The sequence below is a fragment of the Leucoraja erinacea genome, chromosome 8 (genome assembly GCF_028641065.1).
Source record: "Leucoraja erinacea ecotype New England chromosome 8, Leri_hhj_1, whole genome shotgun sequence".
Lineage (NCBI taxonomy): Eukaryota > Metazoa > Chordata > Chondrichthyes > Rajiformes > Rajidae > Leucoraja > Leucoraja erinaceus.
Window position 1 is genome coordinate 26,066,628 of NC_073384.1, and position 27,664 is coordinate 26,094,291.

Sequence of the window (27,664 nt, forward strand, 5' to 3'; positions counted from 1 at the left end):
GATCTGGTACTAAGATAATCAGTTCAAAAAGATTTGTTTTGATTGTGACCAGCTTATATTCATTCACCTGACAAATTCTTTGATAATCATTTTAATATTTTTTGTACGAGCCTGAGATTTTCAGAAGAATGCTCAAACTCTTGTAGTCAACAGATAGCTATGGTATTAAATTTTACTGGAAAGGTTGTCAGGATTTGGCTTCTCCTGCTTCTTCAAATCTATTGCTGAAGAGCCTTCCGTTTTCTCTATTGAGCTGCTTGTAAAGATCCGACACTCAGACGTCCATGATAGCAGACAGCAACCCCTAACCCAGCATAAAGAAGCATCTGTAACAGGAACATCCATATATCAATAACCTAGCCTGCCCCTTCACACTAATGTAATGATGAAGAAAATGTATTTACTGTCTGAAAGGATTCAGCATGTCCACAAGAATTATCTTGAACCTCTACAGATGCACTATAGAATGTATTCTGATGGGATGCATCTTAGCCTGGTATGGCAACTGCTCTGCTCTATACTAACTTGAAGGAACTGCTGCCCATCATAGGCTCACAACTTGCTTCCACCCAGTCCATCTTCACAGTGCGATGCATCAAGGAGGCTGCAATTATTGTCAAGGATGCCAGCTATCCTGCTCATTCCCCCTTCTCCCTTCTACCTCCTAGAAGAAGATACAAGATCTTAAAAACTTGGATGTCCACACATCCTCATTGCTATCTGACTCCTGAAATCACCTCTCACACCTATTTCCCTGTGGTGCTGCCACATACCCTTGATTTTAGAAACATAGAAATTAGGTGCAGGAGTAGGCCATTCGGCCCTTCGAGCCTGCACTGCCATTCAATATGATCATGGCTGATCATCCAACTCAGTATCCCGTACCTGCCTTCTCTCCATACCCCCTGATCCCTTTAGCCACAAGGACCACATCTAACTCCCTCTTAAATATAGCCAATGAACTGGCCTCAACTACCCTCTGTGGCAGAGAGTTCCAGAGATTCACCACTCTCTGTGTGAAAAAAGTTCTTCTCATCTTGGTTTTAAAGGATTTCCCCCTTATCCTTAAGCTGTGACCCCTTGTCCTGGACTTCCCTAACATCGGGAACAATCTTCCTGCATCTAGCCTGTCCAACCCCTTAAGAATTTTGTAAGTTTCTATAAGATCCCCTCTCAATCTCCTAAATTCTAGAGTATAAACCAAGTCTATCCAGTCTTTCTTCATAAGACAGTCCTGACATCCCAGGAATCAGTCTGGTGAACCGTCTCTGCACTCCCTCTATGGCAATAATGTCCTTCCTCAGATTTGGAGACCAAAACTGTACGCAATACTCCAGGTGTGGTCTCACCAAGACCCTGTACAACTGCAGTAGAACCTCCCTGCTCCTATACTCAAATCCTTTTGCAATGAAAGCTAACATACCATTCGCTTTCTTTACTGCCTGCCGCACCTGCATGCCTACCTTCAATGACTGGTTTACCATGACACCCAGGTCTCGCTGCATCTCCCCCTTTCCCAATCGGCCACCATTTAGATAATAGTCTGCTTTCCCGTTTTTGCCACCAAAATGGATAACCTCACATTTATCCACATTATACTGCATCTGCCAAACATTTGCCCACTCACCCAGCCTATCCAAGTCACCTTGCAGTCTCCTAGCATCCTCCTCACAGCTAACACTGCCCCCCAGCTTAGTGTCATCCGCAAACTTGGAGATATTGCCTTCAATTCCCTCATCCAGATCATTAATATATATTGTAAATAGCTGGGGTCCCAGCACTGAGCCTTGCGGTACCCCACTAGTCACTGACTGCCATTGTGAAAAGGACCCGTTTACTCCTACTCTTTGCTTCCTGTTTGCCAGCCAGTTCTCTATCCACATCAATATTGAACCCCCAATGCCTTGTGCTTTAAGTTTGTATACTAATCTCTTATGTGGGACCTTGTCGAAAGCCTTCTGGAAGTCCAGATACACCACATCCACTGGTTCTCCCCTATCCACGCTACTAGTTACATCCTCGAAAAATTCTATAAGATTCGTCAGACATGATTTACCTTTCGTAAATCCATGCTGACTTTGTCCAATGATTTCACCACTTTCCAAATGTGCTGCTATCCCATCTTTAATAACTGACTCTAGCAGTTTCCCCACTACCAATGTTAGACTAACTGGTCTGTAATTCCCCATTTTCTCTCTCCCTCCCTTCTTAAAAAGTGGGGTTACGTTTGCTACCCGCCAATCTTCAGGAACTACTCCAGAATCTAAAGAGTTTTGAAAGATTATTACTAATGCATCCACTATTTCTGGAGCTACTTCCTTAAGTACTCTGGGATGCAGCCTAACTGGCCCTGGGGATTTATCGGCCTTTAATCCATTCAATTTACCCAACACCACTTCCCGGCTAACCTGGATTTCACTCAATTCCTCCAACTCCTTTGACCCGCGGTCCCCTGCTATTTCCGGCAAATTATTTATGTCTTCCTTAGTGAAGACGGAACCAAAGTAGTTATTCAATTGGTCCGCCATATCCTTGTTCCCCATGATCAACTCACCTGTTTATGACTGCAAGGGACCTACATTTGTTTTAACTAATCTCTTTCTTTTCACATATCTATAAAAACGTTTGCAGTCAGTTTTTATGTTCCCTGCCAGTTTTCTTTCATAATCTATTTTTCCTTTCCTAATTAAGCCCTTTGTCCTCCTCTGCTGGTCTTTGAACTTCTCCCAGTCCTCCGGTATGCTGCTTTTTCTGGCTAATTTGTACGCATCATCCTTCGCTTTGATACTATCACTGATTTCCCTTGTTATCCATGGATGTACTACCTTCCCTGATTTATTCTTTTACCAAACTGGTATGAACAATTTTTGTAGTTCATCCATGCAGCCTTTAAATGTCTTCCATTGCATATCCACCGTCAACCCTTTTAGAATTAATTGCCAGTCAATCTTGGCCAATTCACGTCTCATACCCTCAAAGGTACCTTTCTTTAAGTTCAGAACCATTGTTTCTGAATTAACAATGTCACACTCCATCCTAATGAAGAACTCAACCATATTATGGTCACTCTTGCTCAAGGGGGCATGTACAACAAGATTGCTAACTAACCCTTCCTCATTACTCAATACCCAGTCTAAAATAGCCTGCCCTCTTGTTGGTTCCTCTACATGTTGATTTAGATAACTATCCCGCATAGATTCCAAGAAATCCTCTTACTCAGCACCACTGCCAATTTGATTCACCCAATCTATATGTAGATTGAAGTCACCCATTATAACTGTTTTGCCTTTGTCGCATGCATTTCTAATTTCCTGTTTGATACCATCTCCAACTTCACTACTACTGTTAGGTGGCCTGTACACAACACCCACCAGCGTTTTCTGCCACTTAGTGTTTCGCAGCTCTACCCATACCGATTCCACATCCTCCAAACTAATGTCCTTCCTTTCCATTGCATTAATCCCCTCTCTAATCAGTAACGCTACCCCACCTCCTTTTCCTTTCTCTCTATCCCTCCTGAATATTGAATATCCCTGGATGTTCAGCTCCCAGCCTTGGTCACCCTGGAGCCATGTCTCCGTGATCCCAACCATATCATAGTCATTAATAGCTATCTGCACATTCAACTCATCCACCTTATTACGAATGCTCCTTGCATTGAGACACAAAGCCTTCAGGCTTGTTTTTACGACACTCTTACCCCTTATACAATTATGTTGAAAAGTGGCCCTTTTTGATTTTTGCCCTGGTTTTGTCTGCCTGCCACTTTTACTTTTCACCTTGCTACCTATTTCTTCTACCCTCATTTTACACCCCTCGGTCTCTACGCTCACACATTTAAGAAACCCTTTCCCTTTAACTCCATCCTCCACTATCCCATTCAACACCCCACCCCCCTTATTCAGTTTAAAGCCACCCGTGTAGCAGTGGCAAACCTGCCTGCCAGAATGCTGGTCCCACACCTGTTAAGATGCAATCCGTCCCTTTTGTACAGTTCCCCCTTACCCCAAAACAGATCCCAGTGATCTAAGAATCTAAATCCCTGCCCCGTGCACCAGTTCCTCAGCCACACGTTCAGGTCCCGTATCTCCCTGTTCCTGCTCTCGCTAGCACGGGGAGCTGGAAGCAAACCGGAGATAACAACCCTGGAGGTCCTGCTTTTCAACATTTTTCCGAGCTCTCTAAAGTCATGCTGCAGAATATTCATCCCCTTTTTTCCGACATCGTTTGTGCCGACATGCACTACCACTTCCGGATGTTCACCTTCGCCCTTGAGGATTTTCTGCACTCTGTCCGTGACATCCTGGATCCTGGCACCGGGAAGGCAGCACACCATCCTCGCATCCCGTCTGTTGCCGCAGAAACCCCTGTCCGTACCTCTCACGATGGAGTCTCCCACTACAATGGCCTTGCCTGCCTTAGGCCTTTTTGGTTTTGGCTCAACAGCCCTATTCGCATCGCAAGCCAGTCCGCCGCTCACGTCTTCTGTCCCAACAGCTTCTAAGCGGATGAACCTGTTTACAAGAGGTACACCACCCGGGGACGTTGGCATTCCATGCTTCCCTCCTTTTCTCACTGTCTCCCACCTTCTCGCTTCCAGTACCTTAGGTGTAACAATCGTACTGTAGGACTTGTCGAGGAACGACTCCGTTTCTCGTACGAACCGGAGGTCGTCCACTTGCTTCTCCAGTTCCCCAACACGGCCCTTCAGGAGCTCTACCTGGATGCACTTTTCGCATTTGTTGCAGCCAGAGGCACCAGCGGTGTCCTTGACCTCCCACATACTGCAAGCATCGCACTGAATCAGCTTGCCTGACATCTCCTTTTTTCGTCTCTCCCTCTCAAGCGTATTGCGTGGTCTCCTCTCCTCAGCCTCCTAGCCGAAGACTCTCGAGCAAAAGACTCACACTTTACTCACAGGACACTTCCCTCACAAGGCCGCTCACTCACTGCTGCTCGCTAAGAGCTTTCATGTTTAAATTGACTGATAAATTGCCTGATTTACCAATTTACAAGCAAATTCCTCAGTTTTCAACTGTTTTCACCCCTCTGACTCACTTCTCTCCTCCCACTTGGGCTAGAGCCAATCAGTCGTATCTCTTGCTAATCTGCTGCTGTTGTTCCTCCCAAATCTACAGCAGTTCTGAACAAAGACTGTGCGTCCTTGGCCTTTAACTGTTTTCACCCTCTCCTCCCACTTGGGCTAGAGCCAATCAGTCGTATCTCTTGCTAATCTGCTGCTGCTGCTGCTGTTGTTGTTCCTCCCAAATCTACAGCAGTTCTGATTCTACCTCTGATTCTTAATTCTACCTCTTTCGATTATTCCGTTATTTAAAACACAAATTGTATTACTTTGAAATGCACTACAAACCTGCACCATTCTACTTTTTTGCTGACATCATTGTACTGATTGTTGTATTCATTCTTACTTTTGTTCAGTAAACTTCATGTGAACAAGGAATATCATTACATCCTGGTATATATGACAATAAACTAATCTAGGGCATGGAGTAATTTCGAAATGACGAAAGTAGAATCACTAGATTAGCCCATGGCTTTTTATGATTGGCCATTGGCCCTTTGTGAATTGACATTTTTATCGACTTTTAACAATTATGAATATGAGAAATTAATCAATGAGGACATTTCAATCACTAAATCATTCTCTTTCATGGACAATTTTAAAATAGTCCTATTAAATTTAAACATGATTGTAGATTGGTTACATTACTTACCAACCAATGTAGTGCTTTATTAATATAAGCTCCGCCTACTACTACACCATTCATATTATCACAACCTGACATGTGCTGTTAGTTGGTGATGCAGCACGGTAGAATTGATATGCTGCTGAGTGTTGTATGTGTTACTCAATAAATACTGTTCTACCAGATCCGTGTGTATGTGTGACTTACTCAACAATGATTTATATTTTAAACATGATAAACATTTACAGATGATGCTCTTCTTCTTGCGTATGGCGTGCACAGCCTAAAGTTGAAGGTTGACTTGTTCTATTTGATGTTATTTGATTGTGCACGCCGGGTTGATTGCATTCGTCGAAACAGGGCGGACCACGTGAAGGTTGCAATCCTCCACCCCACAGATGATGCTAAGATAGGTGGAGGGGCAGGCAGTGTAGAGGAAGCAATGACTGCCCACTCTCCTAACCTATCCAAGTCCTTCTGCAGAGAAGTGGCAGATGAAATTCAGTATAGCAAAGTGCGGAGTCATGCATTTTGGTAATAAGAATGAAGGCGTAGATTATTTTCTAAATGGAGAGAGAATCCAGAAATCGGAGGTGCAAAGAGTGCTGGTGCAGCACTCCCAAAAAGTTATTTTGTAAGTTGAATCAGTATTAAGGAAGGCAAATTCAATGCTAGCATTTATATCAAGAGGACTGGAATACAAAAACAGTAATACCGAGGCTCTATAAGGCGCTGGTCAGGCCGCATTTGGAGTACTGTGAGCAAATTTGGGGCACATATCTGGGTAAGGATGTGTTGGCTCTGGAGAGGATCCAGAGAAGTTTTAGAAGAATGATTCTAGGAATGAGTGGGTTAGCATATGATGAGTGTTTGACAGCATTGGGCCTCTACTTGCTGGAGTTCAGAAGGTTGAGGGAGGACCTCATTGAAACATACAGAATAATGAAAGGCACAGATAGAGTGGATGTGGAAAGGATGTTTCCACTGGTGTGAGAGTCTAGGACTAGAGGTCATAGCCTCGGAATTAAAGGGCGCGTTTTTAGAAAGGAGGTGAAGAGGAACTTCTTTAGTCAGAGGGTAGTTAATAGACAATAGACAATAGGTGCAGGAGAAGGCCATTTGGCCCTTCGAGCCAGCACCGCCATTCAATGTAATCATGATTGATCATCCCCAATCAGTACCCCATTCCTGCTTTCTCCCCATATCCTCTGATTTTTAAGAGCCATATCTAGCTCTCTTGAAAGCATCCAGAGAACCTTCCTCCACCGCCCTCTGAGGCAGAGAATTCCACACTCATCACTCTCTGTGAGAAAAAGCGTTTCCTCATCTTTGTTCTAAATGGCTTACTCCTTATTCTTAAACTGTAGCCCCTGGTTCTGGACTCCCCCAACATCGGGAACGTGTTTCCTCCCTCTAGTGTGTCCTAGCCCTTAACAATCTTATATGTTTCAATGAGATTAATCATCGTTCAGCACAAGTTCGGCACGGACTTGTAGGGCCGAGATGGCCTGTTTCCGCGCTGTAATTGTTATATGGTTATATGGTTATAATCTGTGGAACTCATTGCCAAAGAGGGCAGTGAAGGCCAAGTCAGTGGATATTTTTAAGGCAGAGATAGACACATTAGAATGGTTGTCAAGGGATATGGGGAGAAGGCAGGAAAATGGGATTAGGAGGCAAACAGCCATGATTGAATGATACAGTGGACTCGATGGGCTGAATGGCCTAATTCTACTACTATAACTTGTGAAACATCAATTTTAAGTCAGAAGTCACAATGATGATAATCATTTTATGGGTCAGATAACTTTCAGAATTAAATTTGGCGAGTTGAAAACTTGCATGAAAAAAAATTGCATTATTCAGTTGCCCCTTGCTGTAATTCTGTTTGCACAGCTGTTGACTTGGATTCAGCAGTTAAGGAGTAGAATGTTGTCTCAATTTATTTATTCTTTACTCTGTATGAGGGAAGGAGGCAGTGAATAGGAGAATGTGATTTGCCCATGCAGGAGAAGAGATAACAGTGTACTTCCTTGGAGGTTTATGGTGCTAGAGGAGGTTATTTGGCCCATCATGTCCAAAAATGTAGTTTCAGCTCATACTCCTTTGTAGCTCAGTCCAGAATCCTGCAGGACATGGCTCTTAAAAAGTACCTGGATGAGGGCTGAAAATGTGGTGAAGATTTCTACCCCTATCATTCTTTCAGGCAAAAAGTTCCAACTCCCTCCTAATTATTTCAATTAATGTAAATCTGTAAGCCCAGGTGCAGATCTCTCAACTAGGTAAAATCATTGCTTTCTGTTTTTTTCCTGACTAGACCTCTTATAGCCATCTCAGTTAAATCTTCCCATAATCTCCTTTGTTCTTTAAACTGCATCAATTAAGGTTGCTATTTCTTCCATATTACACTATTTCTATTTTTTAGGGTCAGATCAAAAGGTGTCTTCCCTTTTCCTGAGTTATGCTGTTTACTTATTCTCTGGACGCCCACCCAGCCATAAATGGTTTAGCTTTAGGTTTATTATTGTCAAATGTACCGAGATACAGTGGAAAGCTTTGGTTTACCTGCTATCCAAACAGATCAGATATACCAAGTCAAGTCAAGTCAAGTCAAGTTTATTTGTCACATACATAGATACAATCAGTACAAGCCTCCAAAACATTTGCTGGGGAGTTTGGGGCTAGGATGGTAGTGCTGTTGCACAGAGGTAGCTGGTAAGTAGTCATAAAATAATGAACTATTTGAAAAGAATTGAGAGAACTCATGTTAGGTGATGCATCACATTTATGTATCAGTATTATACATATGGGTAAGATGAATGAAGATAATGGGCAGGCAAAGCATTTATGCCATACGGATTAAACATGTTATTACACGTTCAGAGATTTTGGGATCCTTGTAAACAAAGTACACCAAGTAATTGAGAAGGCAAATGGTAAATTGTCCTGATTTGCAAAAGGGCTGGGCCCAAAACAATGGAAAGCCTGCAGCAGTAGTCCAAGACTCTGGTAAGATCATAGTTGGAATACTGTTTACAGTATATATTTTCTTCAGATGCCATACTTCAAGGATACACTAGATTGATTTGTTAGATGAAAGACAGTTTTACGGGGAGAGGCTGTATTCTCTGCTGTTAACTCCTTGAGCAGCACAAGGCACGTCCCCTATCTCTTGTTTTTTGTGTGATATACATTTATATTATGTAATAGTTATGCTTACTGACCCTAACAGGTAGTAATTTAACTAAAATGGTTATTCAGTTTATTGCATCATGTGCCAATTTAAAATTTAAAATGTTAAGATGACATAACATTTAAAAACAGCTGATGTCTATATTTGCAACAAATACTATAGTTAGAGGCTCTGTAGCCATAAAGAAAATTCTACTCACTCCAACGATGACTTCGAGTTGTTCCTTATTTGGCAGAAGCACAGAAACAATATGTTGTTCTGGCACCATTTTATTTCCAAACAGCTGCCTGCTCATCACAGGACTGTGGGAATTTCTCAGTTTAATTCAGTCTGTCCAGTCCAGGGTTGTCTTCCACAAGTTATGCAGCTCTCTTCACCAAATGTAGAACCATATCCAGCCTGCTCTCATCTTGCCTGCAAAATGACATGTTTTAGTGTTAATTAATAAAAACAAAGCGTTCAACAGACTAGGCTGAGGAGATGTGGGCACACTCGATTAAAATTATGTGCCCGTTATATGTGTTATAGCGAAACATAAGCATTTTTGACCTCCGTAAAATGAAGTGGGTGGATTTATCAGAACTCTGGCGACATTATTGGCACAATTCTCATCCAAAGCACAGCATTGTAGAGGCCAGACAATTGCTATTCAAGGTCATTGTAGAAAGTTATTCTTGCGAAAAAACATGTTGATAATACTTATGCCAATTTTTTTTAATGTTTGATTTTTAAAACTGAAAGCCACGCCACTATGAAATATTGACCGTGGAGACGTGAATGTTTGCAATGGTTTCTGACTTAGTGGACTGCATTTTGTCTTATTTTGCCTCAGATAGACAACATGTAAAACAGATATTAATTTGCCCTTTGCGTATGGATATGTGCAGCTTGTGATGATAAATAATCCCAAATCCAATTTTCTTTAACGCGCCATGGTACAATCCACAGAGCAAACGATTCTGATGTGCAATTCTTTAACATTTAATTCTTTCGACCTTGTTTTTGAGAATTCAAGCTCACTTTTACCCGATTGCCGCATCACTTACTTTTCTCTGCCCCAGGTGCTGCCTCCTGTCATGGGCTTTGCCAGTGAACGTCGGATAAAATAAATCCTACAGCATGGCCCAGATCAGGATTAAGAAATATAAAGAGATTTACAGTGGGGGCAAAACAATTATGAAAATGTCAAGAAATTATCCAAATATTAGATGAAATCCAAATGCATAAAAAGATTTAAAAAGATAAAAGTTTAGATTTTAAAATCATATATAATCTCCAATGTCATCAGAACTGTTAGACAAGAAGAATCGGTCAGAACAAGGGTCTCGATCTGAAATGATGTCTATTTCCCCTCCACGGATGCTGCTTGACCCAGAGTTCTTCCAGCAGTTTCTGTTTTGCTAAAAATTCTGGCATTTGCAATCAATTGTGTCTCCATTAGACAAGCGTATTTTTTTTAACCGCTCTCAATCCATCTGGTCACCATGTAATCAAACTCTTGTACAAACTGCAAACTGTTCCTGTAACTGCTCCAGTGCGATAACATTGAGAGTTCCATATTTCCCCAATCCTAACCTCTTGTGTATACCCAATTTCAATTGCCCCATCATCAAAACCTAGAAATTCCTCCCAAAACTGCTGCAACTCCCTGACCCTTTCTCCTCCTTTACGATACTAACCTAAACCCTATCTTTTTGATCATATTTCTGGTCATCGCTCATAATATCTCCTTATGAAACATCCGGAGTGCTCTCATGGAGAGTTTTGAGATGGTTTATAGTAATAATGATGTTATTACTATAAACCTCACAATGACCAAATGCAGGGTGCAAAGGCGATCAGAACGGTACCTGGACGGGGTGTCGAAGGACAAGAAGCCGAAGCGAAAAAGTGGAAGCCAAGATACCGAATGGAAACGACGCTGAAAAGCCAAATAACTGAATGGACGTGACACAGAAAAGCAAAATAACCGAATGGACATGACGCCGAAAAGCCAAATAACCTAACGGACAAGACGACGAAAAGCCAAGTAACCGAACGGGCGCGACGCCAAAAAGCCAAGTAACCAAACGGACATGACGCCGAAAATCCAAATAACGGACATGACGTCACCTCAGGTCGGATGGTGTCTCTGCAGCCTGACTGCTGGCAACAGCGCCACTTCAGGTCGGATGGTGTCACTGCAACTTCCAGTTTTCCAGCTTCCAGTACAGCTTTTCATCGGACACTGGGTTCCTGAGCCATCCTGCACCATAACCATTGAAAGTTTAGTTTCCTACCACTTTGGACTTGTTTGCTCACTATAGTTTGTTTTATTTATTTTCATATTTGTACACTGTAATGACCTCACAGGGTTTAGCTATTAGTTTATTCGTTTCTTTGTTGTGTTTTCTTTGGTTTGCATTGTTGCCGACGTCTCCCAGCCATTACTGGGTGCCGTATTTCTCAGGACACGATCCTGTGCTGGTCGATGAGATGCGACTGAGTCTCACCCATCGTGCAGTTTTTGCATTGGTCTCCTCGCACCCCTCGGCATACGGCCGGGATTCAGATTCAGATTCAATTTAATTGTCATTGTCAGTGTACAGTACAGAGACAACGAAATGCATTTAGCATCTCCCTTGAAGAGCGACATAGCAAACGATTCGAATAAAACAATAATGTGTCCGGGGGGGGGGGGGGGGGGGGGGGGGTGGTGATTGGCAGTCACCGAGGTACGTTGTTGAGTAGAGTGACAGCCGCCGGAAAGAAGCTGTTCCTCGACCTGCTGGTTCGGCAACGGAGAGACCTGTAGCGCCTCCCGGATGGTAGGAGGGTAAACAGTCCATGGTTGGGGTGAGAGCAGTCCTTGGCGATGCCGAGCGCCCTCCGCAGACAGTGCTTGCTTTGGACAGACTCAATGGAGGGCAGCGTGGAACCGGTGATGCGTTGGGCAATTTTCACCATCCTCTGCAATGCCTTCCGGTCGGAGACAGAGCAGTTCCCATACCATACTGTGATGCAGTTGGTAAGGATGCTCTCGATGGTGCAGCGGTAGAAGTTCATCAGGATCTGAGGAGACAGATGGATCTTCTTCAGTCTCCTCAGGAAGGCCCACAGGGATGGCCCACAGAGACCGCGCCCGTGGACCCCACTCTCCTGACCCAAGGCCGGGGTGCCCCCGACCCACGGCAGGAGACTCCCTCGATCATGAGTGTGTTCTATCCTTTTCCCCTGCGCATTTACGAGTTTTGGGCTGCCACGTTTCGTTGGCCTGCTCATTTTCCTTCCTCCGGTTCTGGGGGGGGGGGGGGGGGGGGGGGGGGGGGGGGGGGGTCCTGTGGCGTCAGCTGATGATCAGACCACTTACAGTCAAACCCTCGTCAGTGGTTACGAGGTCTGTCACGTGACGTCATGGGTTAAGGGGAATGACCTGCTACTTAAGCAGATTTCACCTTGAGATCATGTGTCGACAGGTAGCTGAGCTCGAGACAACACCCTCGCTCAGCTGCAGCAGCAATGACAATGTGTTAGAGGACCAAACTTGCATGTACGTCCACCATGTAAAGTCTGAATAAAGCAACTGTTTGTTCACCACGTTTGGTGCCGCTACGTTATATAAATGGAAATCACAGAAAGCAAACAATAGTTCCATTCCATAATAACTAAAACAAAAACATTTTTCACAGAATGCATTGACCCCAAGTACACAGTAAACTGAAAACTGCTGCAGAAACTTCCCCAATTTACTTTCTCTCATGTCATTTTTATTTGGTACAATTCATGTGAACAAGGGATTTATACCACGTTATATGCATACTTCAAAAGTTACGAAAGATATACAATTCTCAGAGGAAAATTATTAGTTTTAATATTTTTTAACCTATTAACTAACCAGCACTTATTTATAAGAGGAGCCCAACTGTCCATTTAATCGCAACATAATTTCACCCCATTATAGACATTTCTTTGGCTTGATCCACCCCCCTCTGCACTCGCCTTCTCTGCTACTTAGACTAAACTTTTTTATTCTCGTCCTCAGGTCTGATAACAAGTCTTCAACCTGAAATGTTAACTGTTTATTTTTCTGACGGAGGTTTTTCAGCATTTCCTTTTTTAAATTTCAGATTTACAGCATTTGCACCTTTTTTTAACTTTAATTTGCTATTGACCTTTGCATATTTGCATTCTAATAATAAATACTGACAAGAGGTTTTGTAAGAGAAGGTAGCATCCGATCATTTATTTTATGGCTAGGCTTAAGCAATTAATCTAAGGAGCTTTGCTAACTACATGTGTTTAGACTGCACAAGTACCCATGTATTAATCAAATGCATTGATTCATGCAAATCAACACCTCCAGGAAATTTAGGGTGCGGTTGGATTGAAAGGAGCTTCAAAGTTTAAAATTTTAAAATGGGTTCCGTCTTTAAAGTTGACTTTTCAATGCCGACTGACATGTCTTTCAAGTTTTAGGATGGATCCAAAAATAAAATGAAGTGATTTCAAAAGAAAAATCAATGTTTTTATGCATGCACCCACATTTGCTCAAACCAAACAATGAACTGTCTAGTCTGAAGGAGGATCCCGACCTGAAACTTCACCTATCCATGTCTTCCAGAGATGCTGTCTGGCTCGTTGAGTTGGTGTGTTTTTTTTAAACCAAACAATAATCCTTTTCACTGGACCAAGAATCTGTAACCCACTTCAAAGATTTAAAATATCTGAACAATCATGCACAAAGTTAGGGTTAACAACACAGGACAGCTTGTAGAGCTGCTGCCTCACCCCTCCAACGACCCAGGTTCAATCCTAATCTCTGGCGCTGACTGTGCACTGTTTGCATGTGACCACATGGGTTCCCTCCAGATGCTCCAGTTTCATCCAATGTGCCAAAGACATACAGGTTGACAAGTTAATTGACTAATATAAAATTGACCTTAATGCAGATGGATGGTAGAGTTAATGGGAATGGGGAGAAAGAGTTACAGGGAAAATAAATACAGGGAATGGGATTGTTTTGTCAGCCAGCAATAGACTCAGCTGACTGAATGGACCTCCTCTATGTTGTAAGTAAAGATGAAACAGTTAAAACACTCATGCAGTCACACACTCTCATATACATAGTCAGATTGTCAAAAGTGCACCCACCCCCCCCCCTCCCCCACACATACACACAGTGTAGCTAATTTTCACAATTGTACATGCAATAACGCAAGTGCAGATATATTTCTTCCAATAAAATCAAGCATTTCACATACCAACTTCACAGAAAACAAGATGGTTCTCTCTGTACTTTTTAACAGAACAAAACTCGATTCATCGTTCAGTAAGTTGCTTACTGCGAAGTTGTTCAGTTGATTGAGCAATTTAATTTAACATGGATTTTTATGAACCGGAAAAAGACAGCATGTATAAACCTAGCCATCCAGAGTCTGGAACTACAACTTCCCAACTTCTCAGTGATCAACATCACAGTAGGTTAGGTGAAAAGAATGGAATTAACAGGGGTTGTAGAAAAGCACAGACATAATAAGTCTGACTGAGGAAAAATTGGGATATTTCCTAATAACCTCACAATGACCAAATGCAGGGTGCAAAGGCAATCAGAACGGTACCTGGACAGGGGGTCGAAGGACGAGAAGCCAAAGCGAAGAAGTGGAAGCCAAGATACCGAACGGAAACTACGCTGAAAAGCCAAATAACTGAATGGATGTGACGCCGAAAAGCCAAATAACCTCACGGACACGACGGCGAAAAGCCAAGTAACCGAACGGGCGCGACGCCGAAAAGCCTAGTAACTCAAACGGACATGATGCCGAAAAGCCAAATAACGGACATGACGTCTCCGAGGATGGGATTTGTCCAAGACCTTGTCAGCGATTGGTCCAGACCCCTGCGATTGGTCCAGACCCCTGCGTCCATCACATCACTGACCGGGTTAGACGGGAGGGTGGGGGGGATTTTTTAATTTTCCTTCGCTGCTTTTGGACTGCCAAAGATCATAGAGCGGATCATAGATCTCTCTCTTGGTATTCCCGGAATCATTTGGCATTTTGCAAAGACAACTACATCTGCAGTTCCTTCCAATTGAAGAAGAATCCTGGGCCAAAACTCCTAATCCATTCCCTCCACAGATGCTGCCTAGCCCACTGAGTTCCTCCAGCACTTGTGTTTTTTATTTAATTCTGAAATTGAAAATAGACACAAAAAGCGGGACAGGCAGCGACTCTGGAGAGAAGGAATGGGTTACGTTTCGGGTCGAGACCCTTCTTCAGACTGAACTGAACTCTCGTCGGTGAGAGTACGTGTGATTGTCTGAAGAAGGAACTTACCTGAAACGTCACCCATTCCTTCTATCCAGAGATGCTGCCTGTCTCGCTGAGTTATTCCAGCTTTTTGTGTCTATCGTCAATTTCAGACCTGACTTCCGTTGCCGTGTGACTAGCCCTGTGCCTGGGTGCTCGGGTTTCTTCCCAAATCCCAAAGACATGCTGGTTGGTAGGTGCAAATTACCCCCAGCATAGATGGGTGTTAGGAGAATCAGGAGTTAATAGGAGTGAGACAGAACAGATTGAAGGGAAATAAATGAGAATTGAAATTGGTAGTGTTAAAATGAAATATGACAGACTAGATGGGCTGATTGCTCTCCTTTTTTCTGTAGAAGAAAATGTGATAAGTGTTCCCTCATCAATAAGTAGTATAGGCATACAGCAGAAGATTGACGCAACAAGCTGGAGTAACTCCGCGAGACAGATAGCATCTTTGGGGAGAAGGAATGGGTGATGTTTCGAGACGAGATCCTTCAGAGTCTGAAGAAGGGTCTCGACCCGAAATGTCACCGATTCCTTCTCTCCAGGGATGCTGCCTATCCCGCTGAGTTACTCCAGGTTTTTGGTTCTATCTTCAGTTTAAACCAGCATCTGCAGTTACTTCTTACACATAGGCATACAGCACATAGGCCTGTATGTGCGTGCACACACACGCACATGCACCATTCCTCCAAGAATTTTGTGTGTTATTAAATTATATGAAGTTATTCCTCCCTCCTCAGGTAATAACAAAACATTCAGGAAAATCAAATAGAAGTTCTTGCGATTTCTGAACAGCCTCAATTCTGAACAAAAAAACAAATTAATTGGCAAACTGTTTAGGCTCGGTGGGTTTGAGCAACGAACTCCCTATCGCTAATGCACTGAATTTATCCGTTATTCCCACAGCTGGGTTCAGACTATCTCCCTCTGATTTTCATTGATGGATGTGTTAACTGACACTAGAACTACAGTGGAAGATGAACAGTTTTCAGTTTCCTTATTCCAGAGATCTACGTTTTCGCCTGCAAACACCAGATGTGGACCATAGGGCATTATTCACATGTGAGAAAAGGTATCACAATGGTTTCCCAACCTGCCCTGATGAGAGTCCCATGTGCATTTTGCACTTGATCGCTGGTTGAGGATCAGGATCCCAAACTATAGTCTCTCTGCTGTCTAGCCAAGCAGTTAATCACCCATACCAATCACCTACTCCAGGTTTTGAGCATATTACCCTCAAGTCTTAGGTGAAGAATTTCAGGAATGCCCCACTTGCAAACAGACATCTCAAATCCAAAGTGTAGCTATTAAAGGCTCATGTAATAAACAGTGGCGCCTGACTCAATAAACCCTTTATTTACTTTTATCACAACACCAAATAAAAATCAGTGAACCTAAACTGAAAGGCATGTGTTCATAAGGATACCAGAGAGAATATTAAATTGCGGAGATCATTACTCCCGAGTCACAGGATATTAACCAACTTATCATAATGACTCCACTGATCCAAGCTGCAGGAATGCACTGTAACCAAATCACATCAGATGTCTGTCTATCAGACGTTTTAGATTTTCATTGCTATTTATACAGATAATGAATTATTGGTTGCAGATTGCCTCCAAACCTCTAGCTTCTGGAGTAGAAAGCAGTTGTGTTTGTGTCAGTGAGGTTTAATCATCAGCAATGAATGAAAAGCTTAGTTTAGACTACTAACCCTTATGTTTAAGGTTTTCTCTATGGACTTAGCATTATCAATGTAATAGAACCATTTTATTGTTCTGAAGACCTGCAAATGATTTGAAGATACAATTTTAAGCTGCTACGGTGCCACCTAACCAAATAATATTCTGAAACTAACCTAATATAATTTATGTAATCAGCAGGTAGACACTAAATGCTGGAGTAACTCAGCAGGACATGCAGTATCTCCGGAGAGGAATGGGTGACGTTTTGGGTCGAGACACTTCTTTTGTGTCTACATTCGATTTAAACCATTATCTGCAGTTCTTTCCTACACATTATGTAATCAGCAGTTGTGAGCATTAAGTACTGGTTGGATGACACAGTGGTATCGCTGGTAGAGCCGCTGCCTCACAGTGCCAGAGACCAGATTAAATTCTGACCTCGTGTACTGCCTGTATGCAGATGCGTGTCTTTCCTTGGTTTTTCTTGTTTTTTCATTGGGTGGTCCAGTTTCCACCCACATTCCTAAGAAGTATGACCTGGTAGGCAAATTGCTCCCAGTACGTAGGTGAATTTGAGGTAGAATCTGAGAATGCGGGGAGAATGTGAGATGAGCATGAACGAATGCTTGATGGTCGCTGTGGGCTCGGTTGGCCAAAAGGCCCGTTTCCATGCTGCATCTCTCTATGACTGATGCTGTCTTCTGATAACTACTTCCAAGATTTTCTATTTCTACTTTTTACTTCCAGTAGTCCCCTTTAAGGATGGATTTTGACTGTATTGACTTGGTCAGGAACTGTCAGATGTAGTTTAATCACAGCTGCCCTTTGAAATGGCCTTCTCAGCCACACAGAAGTAGTTAAGGAGAGGCAGTAAAGGCTGGTGCTTTCAGTAACTCCTACCTCCAGTGAATGAACCCGTGCATTAGCCAAATGGAAACATTAAGAAAATTAAAAGTCAACAGGTTAGTATTGCGTTAATCAAACTGAATTTAAAGCTTTTCTTCTCTGTGATAATAAATTGCAGACAAATGTAACATATGATTAAAGGGCTTTTGTAATGTTCCAGGGTACACCTGGGCTGTGTTCACCAAAGATTATAGAGCAGATTATAGAGCTCTGCTCTATGATCTTTGGTGTTCACCACTAAGAGAATACTTTGTGGCAATACATTTTGTCTCAGAATCCGATAAAGTCCAGAGTCAGAGAGCTTGAATGAAAGGGTTATATAGTCACGTACAGTTAGATTCCTGACCCCCCAACAAACATGACAAACTTCAAAAAGAAAACTCCTGGCAGTAGTCCATGAAAACACTCACACTATTCACAGATCATTCCAATCTGCTTCTTCCAGGCTATGAACAGTACTCCACAGAGATTGCAAAATTCCCCCTCCACGGTATCAGGGAGAGTGTGAGATTACAGGTATATGTCGGAAAGGTGATCAAAGATTTAAAAAAAAACACAAGGAATTTTCCTGCAGTTATTTTTGGAATGTGGGCAATGTCAATGTTGATCACCAATTTATCACCAATTGCTTTGGGATGGTGTTGGGTCTTGCATTTGACCTGTTTAATTGTGGTGTTCTTTCAGGCTGTTGGGTACATTAAGGTTCTAGGCTAACCACGAACCACTGCGAAAGAACAAAAATTATCTTCCACTTCCAGCTATCAACAGAATAGAACTGCTTTGGTTTTCCTCAATGAACCCTTTACATATATTTTTATTTCAAAATAATGCGATGATCATAAGATACGATTTTATGGGTGATGTCACGTAGCCAAACCAGTTTGATGCAAGATATGGGTGTGGTGTATTTATTTGTTTATTTATAGCACAGTGGCATGGCTGGTAGAGCTTCTGCCTCACAGCTCCAGCAGGCCTAGTTCAATCTTCACCTCTGGTACAGTCCATTTGGAGTCTGTGACCAAACGGGTTTCTTCTTGATACTCTGATTTCCTTCCACATCGCAAAGATGTGCAGGTTGGTGGGTTAAATGGCCGCAATAAATTGCCCCTATTGAAAGTAGGCAGTAGGCTCTGAGGGGAGTTGATGGAATTAGAGGGAGACTAATAAATGGGTTAGTGTAGGATTAGTGTAAATGGGTGATTGGAGTCAATGCAGACAGTAGGCAAAAGGGCCTGTATGACTGATTCCTGTGACTGTAAGACATGAGATTGGAGAATATAGAGCTGTCAGGAAAAAAGTAAGCTCCTGTGTTTGAATCTTATGTTAGGAAGTAAAATTTATTAACACTGGCAGTCCTTTGGTCACTTTACAGGAGGTCAAAGAACTACAAAGTAGGTATGTTACAATACTTACCTTCAGCGGCGCTGCAATTCTGCCACTGGCCTTTGCCGCCTTTGAGGGGGGTGGGGCGGGGTTAAAACGCGGTTTTCTTCCTACCTTGTCCTGGATTATATTTGGTTGGAGTGCAAGCTTTTGCTGAAGAATCGTTCCGACAGGCGTTCTGTGTATTTTTTATATTTTTATTTTATTAAATCGCCCGACTCGTTCAGCGCTGGAGTCATTTTAAAATCAGCTTCTAAAGCAGTCAACGCGGACGGATTTCATGTATGTGACAGGTAAAAGAAAGCTGTTTATATTTATGTATAAAAGTGGTCCTTAAGATACCTTTAGTTCACATTTTAAGTTGCAAAACGGTGATTTAGTCCCCATACCAACCGGCAGTGTTTTTCATGCAGATATGGGGGTCTAAATCACTGCAAACCGCAATGTTCCAAATGGTCGCGTTCCAGAAAAACCCACTCGCAAGATGATTTAAATGGCCATTCATTTACAGGTATTCCTTCCATTTGGCCTATAAACCCATGACAACGAGATTTAAAATTTATGTTATATTGTGAATTTTTGTGTGAATGTTATTTGGACACTTAAGCTATTTAAAAATGTTAATCTATTCTTAAGAAATTGATAGATGCTTAGATCTAGTGATTGAATTTTGTAATTAGCTACAATTAGGTAACTAACTAATTATATGCTTTAATTTCAAGTCATCTAAGTAAGATTGTTTCATATTTGTTTTAGAATGCTTCAATCTATAATAACTGAAAATTTCTTTTAATACTCTTAATTGTTAAGAAAGTTATGGCCATTTGACTGTCTTCGATCACAGCTTTTGTGTTAAGTCAATGGAAAAGCAATAGAGAACAAGATGCTAATTTCTGAGTATGAAAATGGCCATAACTTTTTTAAATACTGAAGATATGAAAGTGAATTAGGTGACAAATTAAACTTCTTTTTATGCTTTACCTGATGGGATAAATTACAGACTTGATTTTTTAAATCGCAAAATTTTGTAATATTGCTATACAAAGATTTTAAAAAAGTCGATGTTATGTCTGAGTGCCGGGTTCTCATCTTGTGCATTTGGTGATTGTTCTGAGACTGAGGGAAGAATAGAAAGTGAATATTAAGATTCAATCTCCAGCCTGAGAGATCCATAGATTGATTCTCTATTCAAGGGTGCCTTGGGTCAGATTAAAGACAGAAGGGGAGAACTCCAGACATTGTGAGGCAGCAGCAGTGAACAGAACAGAAGAAATAAAAACACAAGAGACCCTTCAGCCCTTCGCACTTCTCTCTCAGTTTCACTCCAGCTTCCCTCTAGGTTTGCCTTTCCAAAAGTGTACATGCATGGCCATGAAACACTGTTCCCTACAACACTGATTACACTATGATAAAGCAAATTACACAGCGGGAGGCATATCGGACAAATGGCAGCCGTGACGTTCCGTTATGTACTACACGTCAGTCCATTGGATTTCAGAGGAGTGGTCTATCTTGGCTCCTCTAGTATCTTTGGTAAACATGAGGTTTAGCTGGGTAAGTAAATGGTCAAATTGCATGCTACAACAGGAATGTCTGTTTCTATTTAATCTGTTCCACCTCTTCATAATTTAAACCGATTGAAGTAATTCTAATCTCATCCATCTGTCCTCGCGATTTCATGCTTTGCTTCATTTTTGCACTTCTTTAAATCAGGCACAGTTCCAGTGCAGCCACTCCACAGAATACAATTTTAAATTGTGATACAATCTACATCTCCCACAGAGCTCTAACAGATCATGTTCATTCCATTGCACAAACAGGAATTAGGGTGAAGTTAATACAATGCAGAAATCTAATCTGGATCATTCAGCCAGAACCAGTCGCATGTCTTTAAATTAGTCTGAGCACAATTATGTCCACCTATGAAACAAACTATGTAGCTATCACAACCAAATTTGACCTCATTTCCATTGTAAACTAACATGAAAAGAATTCCTAGTAACACATTTCCAAGGACTCTACACAATAAGCCCATGCAGGAACATACAGTATTATCTTTTACCAATGTTTATAAAATAAATGAAGTTTGAGTAAACTGATCTAAAGGATTATGCATATCTTTGGATACAGCTGCAAGGATTGAATTGGTTACAATTTAAATGACCTACTAAAAATAGAAATATATATTCTGTCATCTAGTTTCCAGTATTTTATTCCATTCAGCGCAAGTGCATTCTTGCAATACATGCCATGGTAGGTGATGGAGAAGTTGAGCCAAACCCTCCCCTCAGCACTTCAGAGCCCAAAGAGTCACATTTCTGTTACCAACCTCAAACAAGCAGTGGATCAGGAGGCCCACTGTTGGCAGGTGGTTACTTTTAATCAGGCCAAGGTTAAATGGTTCAGCTGGAGAAAGAAGTTGCTACTAACCCAAGATCCAAGATACAGTCAACTCCCAGGATGTGCCAGGTTAACTGATCGCACTAAAACCATTAACAGCAAACCACCTGTTATAATTGCCTTCCATGTTTCCAGATGGGATGAAGAAGAAAACAGCAAGATTTCCCACTTCCAGATGATGTTCAGTGGCTCTCTGGCAACAATGTGCATTTGTAACAGAGGAGGGTGGTATAATAGCGCAGCAAGTAGAGCCGCTGCCTCACAGCTCGTGACTCAGATTCAATCCTGACCTCCTGTGCGGTCTGTGTGGAATTTGCATGTTCTCCCTGTGATCTCGTTGGCCTCCTCCGGGTACTGCGATTTCCTTGACATCTCAAAGACATGTTGGTTGATAGGTTAATTGGCAGTTGTAAATTGCCCTAAGTGTACATGGGTGGTAGAATCTGTGGCATATTTATAGGATTTTGGAGAGAATAGATCATAGGAAAATGGCATTGTTCAAGGTGTCACATCTGGGCCTCAGATGTGAAATAATAATGATACTGACACAATATTTCCTTGGTCTCCGTGTTTATTATCTCACCCAGCCATGGCCTCCTGCCTTGGCTTAAGCAGTGCACATGCGATCTGACCTCCAAGTCAGCTGATACAAAGGTCACAATATTTGCATATCATCATCATGACTCATCGTCATGACATCCCTCCTTTACCAGAATTAAACGTTAAATTAATGTGTTCTTTCTAATATACTTTCCAATTAAATTCTTACAAAACATTGGAACACAAATGAAAATACAAATAACTCACACAACAGATGCATCACAACTACAAAACAAATGCAACTTTTTACACTCTTATAACTTTAATAAACTCCTTGCTCATAATAGCAGTATTATAATAAACAGTATCATAATAAACAATATCATAATCTACAACACAAAATCATCGTATCGCTTGGGGACTCCTTTCATGGTACGGTCTACCAGTTGGCACAGAAGCATCAGAGTCTGTTGAATCTGCCAAAGCATTGTCACCCAGACACCTTCTCTGCTTACCACCTGTGTTGCAGCGAGCTGCCTCTGGAACTCTGGTCACCACCTTGGAAATGTCATCTGGCCCCTCTGAATCAATAGCTCTTGGTGGATTTTGGGCTACCTCGTTTTGTGTGTCCATGGACATAAACTTTTTGACGTTCAATACGAAGGTGCTATCTCTTGTAGATAACACCTTCTGGAGACTTGACAGTCACCATGCTGCCGCTCCTCGATACAACATTGTATGGCTGGCAATGATAAGGAGTGTCTATCTTACCGTCATCATCTCGTCTCACTAGCACATCATCCCCAGGAATTATTTCAGAGTGCCTGCCTCCTTGTTTCAAGTCGGCATACCATTTTGCCGCACCTTTCTTTTCGGCATCACAGTCTCTCATCTCCTGGTCTTCCATGATCTCGCACTTCTGGTATTTTAGTGCAAATTTTCCTTCCAAACAAAGCTTCTGCTGGACTCTTCCCTGTCGTTGAGTGAGTGATCGCCCAATATACAGCTACATATGCCAACAGTGCCTCCTTCCAGTTTTTCCCTTCGGCATGGTGATTCGTATCCTCTTCTCAATGGACTGGTTTTGTTTCTCTACTTCTCCGTTAGCTTGTAGCCATTTCAGTGTCACCTTGTGATGATGAATACCTGTGATTCCCATGTATTCAGCAAACGTCTCGGACAAAAACTGTGGTCTATTGTCGGAAATACAATGTAACAGGCAACCCGTGTCTGGCGAAGATCTCTGCTAATGCCTCTACAGTCTTTTCTGCTGTAGTTGACTTCATCACTGCATACTCATAGTACCTACTATAGTGGTCTACCACCACCATAATTGATTCACCTGTTGGAAGTGGTCCAAGAAAGTCAACAGCTATGTCGTCCCATGGTCCTGTTGGCAACTTTGTACTTCTAATTGGTTCTGGAGAATTGCTCCTGCTTGTGATTTGGCATCCGTGACACGTCTTGACAAATTTTTCAGCATCTTTCTCACAACCTAGCCGCCACACTTTGCTCTGCAAATTCTGTTTAGTACCGTCGATGCATAAATGTCCTTCATGAGCTAATGGCACGATCCTTGGTCGTAGTGCCTGCGGGATCACCAATCTGTTACCACTCAGCAGAATCTGACCAATTACACAAAATTCATCTTTTATGGGAACATATGCTTTGTAAGGGCATTGATCCCATTGTCCACTGTGAATACACTCTCTGATATCTTTGAGTTCAGGATCATATTCAAATTCCCTTTCAACTTCCTTCATTGTCATGGCTCCTGGCGTTGACTGAATTGCGACGAATCGTACAAAGCTCTCTGATCCCATCTCTAGCATGAATGTTGCTCCCAGTTGTTCATCCTTCAACAGTCTTGACAGCGGGTCCACGATGTTTGCTTTCCCAACAATGTGGACTACTTCCCAGCGCCTGGACCTGATGGCATACCAAATCGTGTTCTAAAAACCTGTGCGGACCAACTGGCTGGACCTCTCACTTCTGAGGTCTGAGGTTCCCACCTGCTTTAAAAGGGCATCAATAGTACCAGTGCCCAAGAAGAGCAAGGTGACATGCCTCAATGACTATCGACCAGTGGCACTAATGCCTGTGGTGATGAAGTGCTATGTGAGGTTGATTATGGCGCATATCAACTCCTACCTCAACAAGAACCTCGACCCACTGCAGTTTGCTTACAGCCATAACAGATCAACAGTGGATGCGATCTCACTAGCTCTCCACTCTGCTCTGGACCACTTGGGCAACAAAAACTCATCTGACAGGCTGTTATTCATTGATTACAGCTCGGCATTTAATACAATCATCCCCTCCAAGCTGGTTACCAAGCTCTCAGATATGGATCTCTGCGCATCCCTCTGCAATTGGATCCTCGACTTCCTCATCCACAGACCACAGTCCGTCCGTATTGGTGGAAATGTGTCATCCTCGATAACAATCAGCACCTCAAGGTTGCGTGTTCAGCCCTCTGCTTTACTCACTCTATACTCATGACTGCGTAGCCAGACATAGTGCAAACTCCATCATCAAGTTCGCCGACGACACCGTTGTGGGACGAATCACTGATCGGGATGAGTCAGACTATAGAAGTGAGATCGACCGATTGACCAAATGGTGCCAACACAATAACCTGGCTCTCAACACCAGCAAAACTAAGGAATTGATTGTGGACTTTGGAAAGGGTAGGATCCTCCAGTGCTTCTACGCAGCGGCGGAGGAAAGCATCTTTTCCGGGAACATTACCATCTGGTTTGGGAATTGCTCTGCCAAGGACAAGAAGGCTCTGCAGTCAGTAGTGCGTTCGGCCGAACGGACTATTGGAACTTCACTTGCCCCCCTGCAGGAACTATACATCAGGAGGTGCAACTCCAGAGCCAACAATATCTCTGAGAGACCCCTTCCACCCCTGCAACGGACTATTCCAGCTTCCACGGTCAGGCAAACGCCTCCGTTGCTATGCGGTGAGAACGGAGAGGTTGAGAAGGTGTTTCTTCCCAGAGGCCATTCGGACTGTAAACGCCTATCCCACCAGGGACTAACTCTACTGAACGTTTTTCCTTCCATTATTTATTATGTAAAAGAATATGTGTGTTATGATTGTGTTTATAGTTTGTTTGGTTGTTTGTCTTTTGCACAAAAGTCCGCGAGCATTGCCACTTTCATTTCACTGCACATCTCATATGTGTATGTGACAAATAAACTTGACTTGACTTGATAGGAACCCACAATCCCGTTTATATATGGTGGAAAGGGTCAAGATTTTTTCAAATTCCTGGGCGTGCACATTTCCGAAGATCTTTCCTGGTCCCAGCACACTGATGCAATCATAAAGAAAGCACATCAGCGCCTCTACTTCCTGAGAAGACTATGGAGAGTCGGTATGTCAAAGAGGACTCTCTCGAACTTCTACAGGTGCACAGTAGAGCATGCTGACTGGTTGCATCGTGGCTTGGTTCGGCAACCTGAGGGTCCAGGAGCGGAAAAGAATGCAGAAAGTTGTAACAACTGCCCAGTTCATCATCGGCTCTGACCTCCCCACCATCGAAGGGATCTATCGCAGTCGCTGCCTCAAAAAAGCAGCCAACATCATCAAGGACCCACACCATTCTGGCCACGCACTCATCTCTCCGCTACAATCGGGCAGAAGGTACAGGAGCCTGAAATCTGTTACATCCAGGTTCTGGAACAGCCTCTGACCACAGCCATCCGGCTATTAAACTCGCCAACAAACAGACTCTGAACTGTAACAGCCTATTGCACTTTATCTGCTTATTTATGTGTATATTGAACTGAACTGTTTTGTATTTTTGCTTGAAATACTCTGTTGTGCTGCAGCAAGCAAGAATTTCATTGTCCTATCTGGGACACATGACAATAAACTCTCTTGACTTGACTGGACTTGACTTTGTATTTGTACTGTTGGGAGTCTCAGCACCCAACGTTCTATTCTGGCACATGGACCTTGTCGAATAGATCACTTCCAGCGGCTTGTGATCTGTAACAAGTTCAAATTCAATGCCGTACAAGTATGCATGAAATCTTTCACAGGCCCACACTAGTCCCAGTGCTGGGACAAAAGTGCTGTAGAAATTCAGCGGGTGCAGCAACATCTAAGGAGCGAAGGAAATAGGCAACGTTTCGGGCCGAAACCCTTCTTCAGACTGCTAGTTCCAGTGCTTCTTTCTCTGTTTGAGAATACCTACTCTCCACGCTGGTTAACTATCGACTGGCATATGCTATGATTCTGGGTCCATCTGCATGTGTCTGTACCAGCCTTGCTCCTAAGCCGACCAGACTAGCATCTGCTTTGACTTATGTTGGTGCAGCTGGATCATAATATCCAAGGGTTTCTGCACTCATTAAACTCTGGAGTTTAGAAGGATGAGAGGGGATGAGAGGGGATCTCATTGAAACATATAAGATTGTTAAGGGCTTGGACACACTAGAGGCAGGAAACCCTCGGTACACACGGAGAATCCTGTCTAAGGTCAACCCGTGGAAAGCAGTTGGACCCGACAACATCCCAGGACATGTGCTCAAGGAATGTGCTAACAGACATCTTCAACATCTCCCTTAGTCAAGCCATTGTCCCCACATGCCTCAAAACTTCCACAATAATCCCAATAGCAAAGAAGCCAGTTGTTGCCTACCTAAATGACTACCGCCCTGTTGCCCTGACCCCCATAATAATGAAGCACTTTGAATGCTTGGTGAAATCTCACATTACTGCCAGCCTCCCCTCATCGTTAGACCCCCTCCAGTTTGCCTATCACCCCAACCGTTCTACAGAAGATGCCATCTCTACCACGCTGCACACAGTACTCACTCATCTGGAAAACAAAAACACCTACGCCAGAATCCTGTACATTGACTTCAGCTCAGCTGTTAATACCATCATCCCACAGAGACCTGTGGAGAAACTAACCCTGCTGGGCCACAACACCACCCTGTGTCACTGGATCTTGGACTTTCTGACAGAGAGACCACAGTCAGTCCGTGTTGGCAAGAACACCTCAGGCTCGGTCACGCCGAGCACTGGCTCCCCTCAAGCCTGTGTGCTCAGCTCGCTGTTGTTCACACTGCTCACACATGACTGTGCTGCCAGATTCAGGGATAATAAGATCATAAAATTCGCAGATGACACAACAGTGGTGGGATTCACAGCGGAGATGAGGAATAAATGTACAGGGAGGAAGTAAAACTAGTGGACTGGTGCGGCAACAACAATTTAGCATTAAATGTCGACAAAACAGAGATGATTGTCGACTTCAGGAGGTCGCAGCCAAAACACACACCCCTCAACATCAGTGGCACCACGGTGGAGAGAGTAGAGAGCATAAAGTTCCTCGGAGTGCAAATTACAGACAGTCTCACCTGGTCCAGGAACAACACTGGGATTGTCAAACAGGTCCAACAGCGACTGCACTTCCTGAGGAAACTCAAACAGGCCTCACTCCCTACCAACATCCTCAGGACTTTTTACAGAGGCACGGTGGAGTCTGTACTCACGTACTGCATGAACACGTGGTACTCCAATTGTAACTGCTC

At 42.9% G+C, this 27,664-nt stretch overlaps 1 protein-coding gene across 3 annotated transcripts in view; it reads right to left on the minus strand.

Annotated features, from left to right (window-relative positions):
- zgc:172136 (uncharacterized protein LOC566376 homolog) overlaps positions 1 to 27,664 on the minus strand; it is a 134,341-nt gene that overhangs the window by 81,046 nt on the left and 25,631 nt on the right. For 2 of the 3 annotated variants that reach the window (XM_055639259.1, XM_055639261.1), the window contains one exon: positions 9,101 to 9,315. In XM_055639259.1, the coding sequence (XP_055495234.1) occupies positions 9,101 to 9,196 (96 nt within the window). In that variant the 5' untranslated portion in view covers positions 9,197 to 9,315. Of the gene's footprint in view, positions 1 to 9,100; positions 9,316 to 11,013; positions 11,147 to 27,664 lie in introns of all 3 variants that reach the window. The other variant, XM_055639260.1, reaches the window with a different exon arrangement.